General features: G+C 51.8%; 7 protein-coding genes across 7 annotated transcripts; 3 read left to right on the top strand and 4 right to left on the bottom strand.

Moving 5' to 3' along the window:
- Positions 1-2,252: 2,252 nt before the first annotated feature.
- On the bottom strand, positions 2,253-3,109 carry AA0111_g8493 (hypothetical protein; the record flags this gene model as incomplete). The annotated part of the gene is made up of 2 exons (XM_028654946.1): positions 2,253-2,863; positions 2,926-3,109. 2 exons carry the CDS (start codon positions 3,107-3,109, stop codon positions 2,253-2,255), a joined length of 795 nt encoding a protein of 264 aa, XP_028503959.1.
- A 618-nt stretch (positions 3,110-3,727) lies between these two features.
- Positions 3,728-4,846, top strand: AA0111_g8492 (hypothetical protein; the record flags this gene model as incomplete). The annotated part of the gene is made up of 1 exon (XM_028654945.1): positions 3,728-4,846. The coding sequence occupies one exon, from the start codon at positions 3,728-3,730 to the stop codon at positions 4,844-4,846; it is 1,119 nt and encodes a 372-aa protein (XP_028503960.1).
- Positions 4,847-4,954: 108 nt separating this feature from the next.
- AA0111_g8491 (hypothetical protein) lies at positions 4,955-5,686 on the bottom strand (the record flags this gene model as incomplete). The annotated part of the gene is made up of 3 exons (XM_028654944.1): positions 4,955-5,249; positions 5,303-5,421; positions 5,483-5,686. 3 exons carry the CDS (start codon positions 5,684-5,686, stop codon positions 4,955-4,957), a joined length of 618 nt encoding a protein of 205 aa, XP_028503965.1.
- Positions 5,687-6,160: 474 nt separating this feature from the next.
- AA0111_g8490 (putative tartrate dehydrogenase/decarboxylase) lies at positions 6,161-7,264 on the top strand (the record flags this gene model as incomplete). The annotated part of the gene is made up of 1 exon (XM_028654943.1): positions 6,161-7,264. One exon carries the CDS (start codon positions 6,161-6,163, stop codon positions 7,262-7,264), a length of 1,104 nt encoding a protein of 367 aa, XP_028503958.1.
- Positions 7,265-7,374: 110 nt separating this feature from the next.
- Positions 7,375-8,265, bottom strand: AA0111_g8489 (hypothetical protein; the record flags this gene model as incomplete). The annotated part of the gene is made up of 1 exon (XM_028654941.1): positions 7,375-8,265. The coding sequence occupies one exon, from the start codon at positions 8,263-8,265 to the stop codon at positions 7,375-7,377; it is 891 nt and encodes a 296-aa protein (XP_028503979.1).
- Positions 8,266-8,633: 368 nt separating this feature from the next.
- AA0111_g8488 (Isocitrate dehydrogenase [NAD] subunit 2) lies at positions 8,634-9,942 on the bottom strand (the record flags this gene model as incomplete). Its single annotated transcript, XM_028654940.1, has 3 exons — positions 8,634-8,708; positions 8,761-9,753; positions 9,856-9,942. 3 exons carry the CDS (start codon positions 9,940-9,942, stop codon positions 8,634-8,636), a joined length of 1,155 nt encoding a protein of 384 aa, XP_028504067.1.
- A 1,273-nt stretch (positions 9,943-11,215) lies between these two features.
- Positions 11,216-12,475, top strand: AA0111_g8487 (hypothetical protein; the record flags this gene model as incomplete). Its single annotated transcript, XM_028654939.1, has 1 exon — positions 11,216-12,475. The coding sequence occupies one exon, from the start codon at positions 11,216-11,218 to the stop codon at positions 12,473-12,475; it is 1,260 nt and encodes a 419-aa protein (XP_028503924.1).
- Positions 12,476-12,623: the final 148 nt, after the last annotated feature.

Genomic DNA, 12,623 nt, shown 5'->3' with positions numbered 1-12,623 from the left:
TCCCAAACTTGCGCTAGATTTCGCAAGTTTCGTTAATTTCCACCTTGTGCACCGCTTTTCATAGCCAAATTCGCACTATTGAGCCCAATAACAAAAGAGATACTACCAACCATGGCAGATGACCCGGTACCACTGATTTGGCGCTGGATACTCTTCAAGGAGTGGCTTCGACGTCTAAGAATCAGAACCCGTAACCACCACGGTGGGCCTAAGAGAAGAGATCCCCAGTCAGACTTATATTACTATTTCAGGACAACGAAACCAAGACCAACGCAGACGGCGGAGAATGCGCATCCTGGGGTGCAGTATTACGCGTAGAAGTAGAGGAACTAGTAGTGGACACGATACGATGCGCGGAGAAGGTCGAAATGATAAACCATAGGCGTAAGCGATGGGAATTAGGAAATCTGACCGAAGACCGCGTGGGTGATGATGACCTCGCTGGCCACCGCGGATATTTCTGTGAGCTGACCATCACGTCTCATCGCAAAATCGTTCTCTCAACCCAAAATCATTTTTCCTCTCAAAACCTTCTTTTGCGTTTGCTGTTCCGCTGTCAACAGCACCATAACAGTGCGTAAGTTGTGCGTGTATTCACGACAATACGCTTGCCATCCAATGCTATAACCCCATCAGTATGTCTGATTTCAAGCTTGTAACGCTCACGAGATGGAGGTCGAAAGCATAGTGGTAATCTGCCTGATCACACTCGTAGTCCTGATCGTCCAAATTATAGTCACTCTCCGGTTGTTCTTGCACCTCCACACGGCTCACAAGAGAGACGAAGAGCAAGGTCTGCAAATCCTGGATACAAGAACTGGGTCTGTATTTGCCCAAGAGAGTGCTGAACCACCACTTCGTCCTGAACTGGAAGCTCTTACAGTGCCTGGACCTGTATATCCTACGAGCTCTATATATAGTGTGCAAAGCAACAACAGCGACGTATCTCCTGGCCCTGAAGATCGCTCTCACTCTCGTGCGCCGGATCCACGGGACGGCATGAGTGCTGCAGGCTGGAGGAGAGATCTCAAAGAATTCTATATTGGCTTAGAGTCTGAGTCTGGAGCTCTCTCTTACGAAACAGCCAGACGTACGAAGAAGCAAGATATTTTGAACGAAATATGGGCGAGGAAAGTATGAGGCTGTTGGGTATTCGCTTAAGCTACTTCTCCTGAAGTCGCGAATAGCTTACTGCATGTAGTGTATGTAGTAGTTCACAATCTTGTCGTATCAGCTTTGCACTAGTCATAGTCAATGTTCGAAGAAAGCCAAACTCAAGCACCTCACTGTCAAGAGCAGCTGGCATAATCCATGATACCAGCCGCCAAACATCCCACACTTCCTCGTGCTTTCCCTTCTTCGTTATCAGAATCGTAGTCGGAATCTACCTCTCGTTGCTCTTGTGGGCCATTCGCAGCTAGAGTATAGAATCTTCACGGGAAGAAGCATGGCATCGCCAGAGCTCGTGTCGGATGGTATCAGTAGCGCGTTACGACGATGAAGAAAGCGATCTTATGGGCACTGGTGTCCAGCAACCCAACATCCATAGCAGGGGCTGGGCTGATGGCGACCACATCTGGGGTGTCACCAGAGGGTAAATCGATAGAAGTTCAGTTTGGTAGGCTTGATTGATGAACCTGTTTGTTGCATGCTAGCGGTGAGCTCGTGGCGGAAGATCAGCAAGCGGCTGCGTTCGCACCGTATGCTGTGGAAATGAGTTTTAGCGTTTGCCTGGAAACTGGATGGCTGGTGGAGGGATTGCCTCTACATTTTTAGTATAGGCGTTGCTTGAGGGGTGCTCGTAAGGGAATGAGGCATCAAACGAGTGGGTGTATGCTATGTAGTCTGATCTGCTCCATCATCGGAAGCTCTATCTGCGGAAACCCTCTCGCATCATTCCTACTGGAGCAGGTTTTGCAGTCTGCACTAAAATACCATGATATTCAAGCCTCAACGCAGCCTTAAGCTTGGACTGTACATGGTTATGGTGACCTGTAGCGTCGCCAAACTACCTACAGTCCCGTTGGCGACTGTAATTAGACAGGAAGTATTCGGTTGGCGGAACAATTGGGTGCTGGATGATTGTCAGGAGAAGCTGAAGATCAAGATATTTGGACATCCTCCACCCAGAGAAATGACGGATGAAGAATATTTCGGGTGGACAGCATAAAATACTGCACTAGAAATGGTGTTGTATTTACAATTACTATACGATGAACAAGTCAGCTGTAAGAATCAAACCAGATACCCGTCTACGCATCCTCGGGTCCCATATCAAAGAAGATGAACTCAGCGGGCTTGTCGCCCACACTCTCAATCTCGATCTTGTTTGGTCCTTTGACTCCGTCGATGTACGCGCCATCGCCTTCTCCCAATACTGTCTCTCCAATTTTGATCTGTGCCCCGCCCTGCTTGGGCTGCGACCGCCCGCCCATAACAAGATGTGCGTAAAGCTTCCTCGGCCCCTCAGCAACGACTTCGTGTACAACCTTCTTGCCCGGAGAGAGAATCGACGCGTCCATGCTGAGATCAGCTTGTAGCCCGATGGCGCCCTTGTTCTGGTCTAGGCGATCTGTGTATTCCATTATCCGGACCAGCTTGTCAGTCTTCTCCTCATCGGTGAACTTCTTCGTCTCATAGTGTGGCTTTAGGCCTCTCTTGTTTGGCTTAGCCCAAATTTGGAGGAAGTGGACTTCAGAGTCGCGGTTACGGTTGTATTCGGAATGGCGGATGCCTGTGCCGGCAGAGGTGAACTGGACTTCGCCACGCTTCAGGTTCTCGAGATTGCCCATGCTGTCTTTGTGTTCGAGGACGCCGTTGACGATGTAACTGAAGATGAGGAATTCGGCGTGACTGTGAGTTCCTAAAGCATTTGTCAGTAACGGCCATGGGTATAATTTAGTGATGGAGACGCCATTTACATACCGAAACCAGTGCCTGCCTTCACCCTATCCTCATTGATAACCCTGAGTGGACCAAAGCTCTCATGTCTGGGGTCGTAGTACGACGCGAACGAGAACGTGTGGTATGTGTACAGCCAATCGTGATCGGCATGTCCGCGTTGCGACCAAGGGCGCTTGGTGACGTTCATTGAAGTCGCGGTCGACATTGCGCGTACGGTAGGTTTGGTAGAAATAGGAAAAAAGATACTACGGAAGGTGCTTGAGAACGCCAGGGTGATTGCAAAAAGCCCTACGATTACTGTAAGTGCCTTTGTAGTAGTTGAGTAAGATGTATCTGCTGTGGTAGAGCGATGTTGAGTTGCTGTGTCTGACATCACGAAAGGGGATTTCCTGGCATCGAACGTGTCTGGGGCTCTTTATAGCTGTCAGTAAATGGACGGTTAGTTCGCGCATCATGCGCATCATTTCGAAGCTCCATTTGCTTCGCGCATAGCATTTGCAATGAGTGACTAAGGCGCTGTAATGCTGCTAATAGAAGAGATGTGGGGAAGGGGGAAGACGCTAAGCTGATTAATGATGGATGACGAAATTGCCCCAATTCTTCATCAGCTAGATCTCATTGGACGCTTGCCGAACAGGCGCCGCGGAACATGTCCGATCAGAGAGCGCTTGCTGCAAGTCATTGCGATTTGGGCATTGCTTATTTACTGCCTTTTAGAGTTGACGTGCAGGTACGAGAAAGAGCTAGTGTAGCAGGATACTAATCTTACTCGTTTTCGTGGCGGGCAAGTGCGAACGTCGATTCCGGACGGGCATCTACCAACATGGCTTTGCAGAACTTTGACCCAGATGCGTTCTTTGAAGATTGGTCCGAAGAAAAGTACTCTCCATCTTGCAGTGAGAAGGTCCTCGCGCAATGTATAGGGGAGTCATTCGGCATCCCGCCTACAGACAAATACATCTATCGGGCACAAGCAGAGACCACACTGCATGCCACACAGAGAGCTATCGAAGCGAAACGAAACCATGGATTGCATGGATGGTATCATGACAATGGTGGAAAACCCATCGAACCACCTCATCCCTCCCTAGAAGAAATCCAAGCTTACACATCCCTCTTCTCTCCCCAAAACAACCTCCCCACAGCGCTCAACAGCTTCGCCAAATCGGCAAAAGCCGACACCCTCCGCAAAAGCATAGGAAATCACCTAAACGACCGGCTCTTCAACAAGTCCACCAATCTGATTCCTTCAAAAAGAGATCCCAAGAAGCCAGCTCGACAGCACAAGAACCCTTATCTGGATCTCTGGAAGTACTCGTGTGAGGAACTGGAGTGGGCTGGTCCTTTACCATCGACTACATACACCCGTATATCCCATCACATTCTGCCAATTTTCTACCATCATTTTGGCTGCGTAGTGCCCTCGTATGCCGCCCTGCATGTCCTAGCTAAACTGGCTCAGCCAGCGAAACCGGCCAAAGAAGATGTGCTCCCGATCTTGGACATTGGTAGTGGAAACGGGTATTGGACTTACATGTTACGCAACTTCCCGATCGCTCACATCGGTACCTCTAAGCCACTCGATGTACGTGCCATCGACAACCAGATCAGCGAGTACCGCGTCTCCTGGATCAAAGACACTATCATCACAGACGGCAAGGAGTATTTGAAGAAACACGATGGCGGCAAAGGTTGTGTTCTGTTACTCGTCTATCCCCAGGCTACAGGTGGTTTCACAGGTCCATTACTCAAAGCTTTCCAGGGTGACAGGATAGTAGTTGCGGGAACGCAGAATGGGAATGGATTTACTGGGTTTCAGGATATGATTGTGGATGAGTGGGTAGAGAAGAATCTCAAGGCATTTGAGCTGACATTGAGGATGCCGTTGCCGAGTTTTGCGGGCAAAGACGAGGCACTTTTTGTGTTTGAAAGGAAGAAGTAGGGACGCATCATGGCTGATGGAAGCAGAGATTGTATCATACAGCATATTGTAGCTGCTTATGCTCATCATTCATGTAGTAGGGTATGCTAATAGCTGCCTTGCTTTCCTCTACCACTTGGCTTCCTTCCTTGCCAAAAACTCGTTCAGGATAGCGAGGAGCTTCTCCAACGCTGCGAGCCACTGTTCCAGCTCAGCCTGGACCTTGCTGTCATCATCGCCAAGCTTGCTGTAGAAGTCCTTGCGGTAAGGTGTAGCGCTCATGGCAGCGCTGAAGACGGGCTTGACCATGAAGGAGTGGTGGGGCTTGAGTGTGTTGCCGTAGGCGTCGCGGAAGGAGTCGGCGAGCTCCTTGGAGGGGTTGGAGATGTTGTGACGGAGACCCTGAGCAGTGAAGTCGAGGCCACTGTGACATGCATGTTAGTGGCATGATGTTGTCGAGTGGAGAGGATGACTTACCGAGTCAGCCACAGGAGACCTTCGGTGGCAGTGTGCTTCTTCTCCTTGAGCTCGTTCAAGCAAAGCTCCTGGAGCGTCTCTGACTGGGCTGGCGCAGCAAGCTGCCTGTCGCGGATTTTCTGCACCGTGTTAGCACCACGCTTCTTATGGCGTCACTTGAAGCTCCCAGCCTCTACGCACCTTGATGTTGCCGCTCATGTCACCCTTGACGGGCTTGAAGGCCACGGAGCCCAGGACATCGAAAAGAGTGGTGGTGCTCTCAGCAGCCTCTAGGAACTCGGTGGTCGAGATGGCCCTGTCCTTGGCCTCGTCGACAGGGACGTCTGCGAAGCTCTTCTTGAGGGTTTGAAAAAAGGTTCCGCCAGGGGGGTATGCAGCTGCCATTTTGGAGTATGTGAGATGTGTAGTGGCGTGGGAAAAGCAATTGAGGCCTGAATGTATGGGAGAGGCGGAAGATGTTTGTATCAGAGAAAGGTGGTCTCGGCCCAAGCGGTGAGCTCTGCTCCGTTCAACACGCGTGGCTTTGGTGGGGCATGCGGCTGCAGTAAGCTAGCGCGGGGAAGGCGCGACGCACAGGGTCTCGACGAGGGGAACATGCAAGCGGCTAACTCAGCTCACGCACCTGGAGAATGTCTTGGGAGCCACTTCGGGACGTAGAATTGTATCCGGACGTACTATGTCCTGCGCGGAGAAAGAATGTCCGATGGTCATGGCCTGCTTGTAGTATAAGACCATCGAGCTTGCTACAGTCGTCTTGCTCGTAAAGAACCATCAATCGGACCCACGATAACGTTAATCGGACCTTCTGATCCTGACCCTGACTATTCCCGAAACCTACGAGCAACGACAACCACTAAGATGCCGTCACATATCCACTCAGTAACAAACATACACCGCATAGCCTGCATTCCAGGCGACGGAATCGGAGTCGACATAACAGAAGCCGCCATCCAGGTCCTCAACGTTCTCGCCAAGACCATTGGCGGCTTCGAATTCGACTTCAATACTTTTGACTGGAGTAGCAAAAACTATCTCGAGCGAGGATGGTATATGCCACCTGACGGCTTGGAGCAGTTGAAGGCCTATGATGCCATATACTTTGGCGCAGTAGGCTGGCCCAATGTTCCCGACCACATCTCCCTTTGGTCACTCATCTTGCCGATTCGAAAGTCTCTAAATCAATATGTCAATGTACGGCCTACACGCATCCTCCCCGGAACCACGTCTCCTCTATCCAATTGCAAACCCGGGGACCTTGATTGGATGATTATCCGCGAAAACAGTGAGGGCGAGTACTCAGGCCAAGGCGGCACCTCCCATGAGGAAAGTCCCCATACCATTGCCACCGAAGTGAGCATCTTCACGCGCGTCGGCATCGAGCGAGTCATGCGATATGCGTTCGAGACAGCACGGTCGCGACCACGCAAGAAGCTGACCATGGTGACCAAGAGCAATGCCCAAAGACACGGCATGGTTCTCTGGGATAAAGTCTTCTACGAGGTTGCAAAAGAGTACGAAGATGTTGAAATTGACAAGATGCTCGTAGATGCCATGACTGTGCGCATGACGCTACATCCTTCTACGCTAGACACTATCGTTGCTACCAACTTACATGCAGATATCTTGTCTGATCTTGCTGCTGCGCTGAGTGGGTCGATTGGTATCGCGCCATCGTCTAACCTCGACCCTACAAGAAAGAATCCGAGCATGTTTGAACCTATCCACGGCTCTGCGCCGGATATTGCAGGCAAGGGTATTGCAAACCCAGTAGGCGCATTCTGGAGTGCTGCTGAGATGGTGCGATGGGTTGGCGAGGAAAAGGCAGCGGATGGGCTTATGAAGGCGATTGAGAATGTCACCGCAAGAGGGATTAAGACGAAGGATCTTGGCGGCAATGAGAATACCAAGGGCGTCACAGATGCGGTGTGTGCGGAGATTGAGACACTCTTCAAGAGTGGCTGAGTGGCGTCAGCATGAACGACTGCGCAATATGAGATATATGTACATACCCATCGCCAATACAAAGTATACCACTTGTGTGCCAATTTTCCATTACGAAGGGTATCTTACTCTCATTCCAAGAACAACTCAGGAGCCTCACTCCGTCCCTCCACGACCCTACTTCTCATCCGCTTCTCCCTCTTATTCCTCTCATCGCCCACCTCTCTCAATCTCCACCAGTCCCTCCAAACCCTTACAGCCTTACCTTGAATCAAGCCCTTGCTAACAGGCCCAAAGTCGTTGCTATCCAAGCTCTTCCTCCAATTATCCCCTTCAAGCCACACATGTCCATATGGCACAACCACCTTGCCAACTTCTGGACCATCCCTAGCCGCTATACTGTCCTCATCATGATCTACCAGCCCATCCGGTAAACCCTTCAACCTCGCCTCATAGACTTGCGGATCAAGCGCATATCCCCTTGCAGGATAAACCGTATCTCCTTCCATAGCGACAATGCGTTTGATACCCATCTCGCCTGGTTTATGCGGTTTCCAAAACGTTACGACGTCACCTCGTTTTACGCTCCAAACCTCCTTTTCTTCTGCTTTACGAACTGTACTATAATCAATCGTAGCATGGTACGGTATCACAATGACGTAGTCTTCTCGGCCAGTCTCGTGCGCATCCGGGCTGAGTGTAGGTGCCATGGAGGAACCGCGGACGTGCTGTATTTCGAACCAATTGTCGCGTATGAAGAGCATGGCGCTGATTGCCGCGAAACCGTTTATGCCCCATTTTATGTAGCGTCGGCCTGTGCGGGCGTGGCTGGTTTCATGCCATCGAAGCGGTGGTGGAGGAGGACGACGGACGGGGCGCCAAGGTGATGCCGAGGTGGATAGGGATCGCAGCGGGGCTCGCGGACCTGGATTTGCCAGTCTGATCGGTAGGGAAGGCCTCACATACTGTTTTGGCGCAGCAGGAGGTTTCGTAGGGAAGCGGATGGGAGATTTGGGTGGCATTGGCAAGATTGGCAAGGCGACGGGGTCGTCGAAGGCGAAGCGAAGTTGCTCGGCAATACTTGCTCGCGTTGCGTCTGTGGACGCACATGCAATGTGCTCGCAATGTTTCCTTGGGGAGCTATAAATTTATCACCCACATTTTGCACATCTAGATGTTGCATGGCTATGATATTGCTAGCTCAAAGGCGCTGTTTTAAAGCACATGCAGATTGGCACAAGCTGACAAGTTGATGATAACGTGGAAAGTTCAAGAGGTATCGGCGTATATCTAGCTAAATGGCAGCTATAGTACAAGGACTAGTACATATCCACAGCATGCAATCGCTACCATTCGGTCGTTTCAATGCTCGTCAAATCCATAATTTAATCTACTTCAGGGCCTTGATGACAGCGTCGGCGTACTCGAAGGTCTTGGCCTTGCCACCCAGGTCACCGGTGATGGTCTATAGAAGGATTAGCATACATGCTCGTTTCAACGTGGTGGATGCAACTTACCTTGCCCTCGGCGAGAACCTTGAAGATGGCCTGCTCGATGTTGCTGGCCTCCTGGGTGAGACCCATGTGTCGCAGCATCATGATGGAGCTGAGAAGAAGCGCGGTGGGGTTAGCGAGCTGCTTGCCAGCAATGTCGGGCGCGGAACCGTGGACAGCCTCGAAGATGGAGCAGTTGTCACCGATGTTACCAGAGGGAGTAAGACCGAGACCACCGATGAGACCAGCGCACATGTCGGAGAGAATGTCTCCGTACAAGTTGGGCATGACGAGGACCTTGTCGTTGTAGGGGACAGGGTCGGTAACCATCTTCAAGCAGGTGTTGTCCAGCAGCTCAGCGTCGAACTCAATGTCGGGGAACTCCTTGGAAATCTCGCGGGCGGTGCTGAGGAAGAGACCGTCGGACATCTTCATGATGGTGGCCTTGTGGACAGCGCGGACCTTCTTCCTGCCAATGTCGCGGGCGTGCTGGAAGGCGTATCGCAGAACGCGCTCAGAGGCCTCGCGGGTGATGAGCTTGATGCTCTGTACAACGCCATCGACAACAATGTGCTCAATGCCAGAGTACTCTCCCTCGGTGTTCTCACGGATCAGGACGGTGTCGACGTTGTCGTAGGGGGTCTTGTAGCCGGCGATAGATCTGCAGGGACGGACGTTGGCGAAGAGGTTGAAGGTGCGGCGGAGGGTAAGGTTGAGGGAGACGTGGCCCTTGCCAATGGGCGTCGCAAGCGGGCCCTTGAGGGCGACCAAGTTCTTCTTGACGCTGGCGATGGACTCGTCGGGGATGACCGTCTTGCCGTCCTCGTTCAGGCGCGGGGTGACGTCGACCGACTCCCACTTGATTGGGACATTGGCAGCCGAGTAGATGTCCTTGACCGACTGCGCAATCTCGGGACCGATGCCATCACCCTCGATGAGGGTGACCGAGTATTTGCCGTCACTGCCCTTGGTTCCGTGGAACTTGGCCACCTCGGAGGCGTATGTTCGGGCGGAGACCTATGCCGCGGTCAATACTGTTCAATAAGTCGTCGCCCGGAACCTGCACGCCTCGACGTGTCGAGGCGCAAGACTCGTCTGTCCCGCTCGCTGGAAGCTCACCTGGGAGAGCGCGGGCGCCCATCGGGAGCGGTTGGCCTGGCGCAGGCATTGGCGCGCTGGGGCGGCGAAGGAACGAGCAGCCAACATGTTGAGGGTATCGCAGTGTGGCTACAATCCAATTGAAGCTACACTTTTGCTGTGGAAGTCGTCAAGGTGGGTTGGTCGGCGGCGGGAGGGTTGCGCAAAGCTCGGATACAGAAAAAGAAAGCTCCACCGGCCGCGGGATGTCTTCGTGCGTCAAACCGGTACCTTCCGCCTCCGTCATGGCATCCCGTCCGCCCAACGCCCTGCATTCACTCTTGCGCCCTCGGTTAACACCTATCTGCTCGCCATGTTCCTGCGGAATATCAACAACAGCACCCGCTTGAAACAAAGCATCGTGACGCTGCATCTCGCATCCAACACCACTCGGCGCAACGGAACGACTTGACTAAACCCTTTGTCACATGCCAAGTTTGTCACTAGGTTGGCCGTGCCATCTCGGCATGTCTGGACGGGCTTCACTTGCACGATTCAAGATTCTGGTTCGCATGTTGGAAACAACAAAACAATGCCATGGTATCATCTTGGATTGAGACAAAATTTCTTACTCGCTGGAATCACATGCAAATCCCTCACCAAGAGCAGCACACAATAGAACCACACGTCCGCCCATTCCGTCCTCCTCTCAATGTAGCACAGCAGGCTGCGGTTTCCGAACCCTCTCCTGCATCTCCTCCTCGCTCATCGTCAAACCTGACTGTGAATTAGTCAAAGTCGCTGAAGCACGCTTCCTACCACGCCGATCCAGCGCAAATACAACAACTGGGTAAAGGAGAAGAGCCGCACCGGCTATGGCGCCAAAGACTAAAAAGCCAAGAAATATGCGAAATTCAGTACTAGAAGTGTCCGGAGGGTGAGGAGGTGTGGGGAAGACAGAGGTGGTGTTTTGTAGAGTAATCGGATGGGTGTTGTTATTACTTGCAGCTCTGGTTGCCATCGCCGTGAGTGTTCTGGCCGTCTTCACGTGGTACGCCGATATGAGTAGCAGGCAAAGAGAGAAGTTTTGAAGAAAGGGTTGAGCAGCTTAGGGTCGTTGAACCCGACGTTGTGAACATACTTGCCTTACGGTCAGTCACTGTCGCTGTACAATACCCAGTCTTCGTATACAGCGTTTTCTGACTTACGACATATGATGAACTTCTATCCGTCTCTTTTCTCAGGCCCTGCCACCAGCTGATACCAAGCCAGACGAAGCAACTCAACAACAATATTGACAACGACTTGAAAACCATTAGATCCACGACACTGGAGGGACCAACAACCAAGAACTGGAACCCGTCGAAGATATCCTTGTCAACATAGTCTTCTACCAAGGAGAATGGTTGGCTTTATCTGGCCCGGCGCCAGTCCAAGCACCGCTCCGACTAACTCTGCCTCATTGGCTCTAGGCTCGTCCTCTACAACATCTACAGCAACTTCAACAGCATCAGACGGAGGCGTAATCTTCTCTCCCGGCATCGCCGCCCCCGCCGCACCCACCTCGACCGCACTAGATTCTGGTACCTTTTACTCATCATCCATTTCTGTATCGACTTCCACTGCATCAGATGGGGGCACATTCTTTTCTTCACACATCCTGGCATCTGCTACTAGTCCTACGGTAGTTACCTCGACTGCACTAGATTCCGGTATCTCCTACTCATCTGACGTCTCCACCTTTACATCAACGGCATCAGATGGCGGAACATTATTTTCCTCCAATACTCCTACATCCACTGTTGATTCGCACACTAGTGCCCATTGTCTCCCAACCGCACACCTCGACAACCCTCTGAACCCTAATGTGGCACCGCCGATTGATGCTGTACCATCATTCGTTGACTACAGCACACCACCAATTGCATTACCCGAAGTTGCCGGGCGTGCTTTCGACCGTGGAATACCATTTGAGATGCCTAATCTTACGTCTTTAGGAAAAGACATGCCTACGGGGTTATCGTCAGTTTTGACAAAGCGTGCCGTTCCCAGGATCGCGAGTAATCCAGGTCCGATTCTCGGCGCTGTGGTAATCGTTCTGGGTATCGTTCTTGCGTTGTTCTTGTCAGTCAAGTACTGTTTGCGCAGAAGTTCCGGGCCCCACGATTTGGAAAAGGGAAATTACCCGTACACTCGCGGTCGTCGTCGCTACCGGGATGGTTCACCTTCAGTCACTCGTCCTGATGACATTCCAATCTCCGAGGGCTATGGCATGGATCCCGTCGATCTTGCTCGCGCTCAGAACTGGCAAGACGGTTTCTCTGAAAAAGGTGTGCATGTTACCCGAGACTGTGTATATCGAGCCATTAGCGCTGACAACTTTCAGTTGATTCCCATTTCCGGAGGCGGTGACGGTGGCGCGTATATATCTCCGCAGCTTCCCGGCTCCTTCCCAACACGCAAGCTGGTACCTAAACCCCGTCCTGTAACCCAGCTGCCGGTGCCCTCATCCGACCTGCGTCCTCTAGATATAATTGATCAGCCAGTCTGCCCGTTGAGTTCGGACGATGGACAGATTGATCACAACCGTACGCGAGATTACAACAATGTCTCACCTCTTGACTCGCATACAATGCGTCGTGGTCCTTTTGGGTGGTTGTGAGGGTGCACCCGAAAATGTGGTGTGGTCGCTGAAGATGAAACACAAGCAGTTGTCAGAGACGCGTTTTCAGCGGGTGGACCTCGGGGGTTTGGGTTTCGCACATATATCCTGCAATCTTGCTTTTAATCCTAATACTCGTTACTTCAAA

Source organism: Alternaria arborescens (assembly GCF_004154835.1).
Source record: "Alternaria arborescens strain FERA 675 chromosome Unknown contig_21, whole genome shotgun sequence".
NCBI lineage: Eukaryota > Fungi > Ascomycota > Dothideomycetes > Pleosporales > Pleosporaceae > Alternaria > Alternaria arborescens.
The sequence above is the reverse complement of the archived record's forward strand: the minus strand, read 5'-3'. Positions and strand labels throughout refer to the sequence as shown.